The sequence below is a fragment of the Gekko japonicus genome, unplaced genomic scaffold (genome assembly GCF_001447785.1).
Source record: "Gekko japonicus isolate JY-2015 unplaced genomic scaffold, Gekko_japonicus_V1.1 scaffold1726, whole genome shotgun sequence".
Classification (NCBI taxonomy): domain Eukaryota; kingdom Metazoa; phylum Chordata; class Lepidosauria; order Squamata; family Gekkonidae; genus Gekko; species Gekko japonicus.
This window is the reverse complement of record NW_015168706.1, coordinates 329,433-330,440: the sequence shown is the minus strand read 5'-3', so window position 1 is coordinate 330,440 and position 1,008 is coordinate 329,433. Positions and strand designations below refer to the sequence as shown.

At 54.2% G+C, this 1,008-nt stretch overlaps 1 protein-coding gene across 1 annotated transcript in view; it reads right to left on the bottom strand.

Annotated features, from left to right (window-relative positions):
- Positions 1-778, bottom strand: part of TM6SF2 (transmembrane 6 superfamily member 2) — a 37,341-nt gene extending 36,563 nt beyond the window's left edge. Inside the window, exon 1 of the mRNA XM_015415525.1 lies at positions 550-778. Coding sequence (XP_015271011.1) covers positions 550-641 — 92 coding nt within the window. The 5' untranslated portion in view covers positions 642-778. The remainder of the gene's footprint in view (positions 1-549) is intronic.
- Between the last annotated feature and the right edge of the window lie 230 nt (positions 779-1,008).

Below are 1,008 nucleotides of genomic sequence, written 5' to 3'. Positions count from 1 at the left end.
ACACGAACTCGGTTGAGAGGGAACACTGGTGGCCACCAGTGTTCCCTCTAAGCTGAGTTAGTGTGAGCTAGCTCACAGTTTTTTAGCCTCTTGCTCACACATTTTTGTCTTGGCTCAGGAAAGATGGCTCCAGAGCAAACTAATTTATGCAGTAGCCAAATTGCTGGCTCACAACTTTCATGCCCATAGCTTACAAAGTAGAATTTTTGCTCACAAGACTCCACAGCTTAGAGGGAACACTAGTGGCCACCCCTCCCCCCCAACCCGGCCACGCCCACCTCGACTTCTTTTGCAAGCCTGCCTTTGCCCCGGAGCAATTGGGTGGCAGAAAGTTTTTGCTTTGCGAGATCCCTGTTTTCTGTCGTGAAAACAGGGACCTCGCAAAGCAAAACTTTCTGCTACTCGATTGCTCCGGGGCAAAGGCAGGCTTGCAAAAGGAGTATATATATATATATGTGTGTGTGTGTGTGTGTGTGTATATTTAAAAAATACAAGAGGCGGGGAAACCCCGAGAAGACACGCGTCCCCACGTGTTCCCACGATACTCACTGTTCCAGAGCCGACAGCCTGTTCAGCGTGTAGGAGACTGGGAAGGCGGAGATCGAGAGGGCGACGGCAGCCCAGACTGGGGCGAGCCGCATGGTGGGTGACGGGAGGGGGTGGGTGGGCGTGAGTCGGCGGAGGCAGGAAGCGAGCGCGCCCCCTCCAACCTCGATGGCTCCCTCGGAGCTCTCCAAAGAAAGAACGAAAGAGCGAGCTGCCTATCCAAAGGTCGCCGTCGGAGGCGATCCCCTTACACAATCGAGCCCGGGGAAAACAGGAACGTGGCACACCTCTTTAAAGGGCTACGCGCCTTCCTGGCCGGGCTCCAGTGACTTTGGACACCCTTTTTTGGGGTGGGTGGGAATAATCCTAATTCTTCTGGCTTCCATTCCGGGACAAGCCTACCTTCATCGGGGGTCTCCCCAAATTTAAGATGATGCGGCATTGGAAAGAAACCGCCCCGTT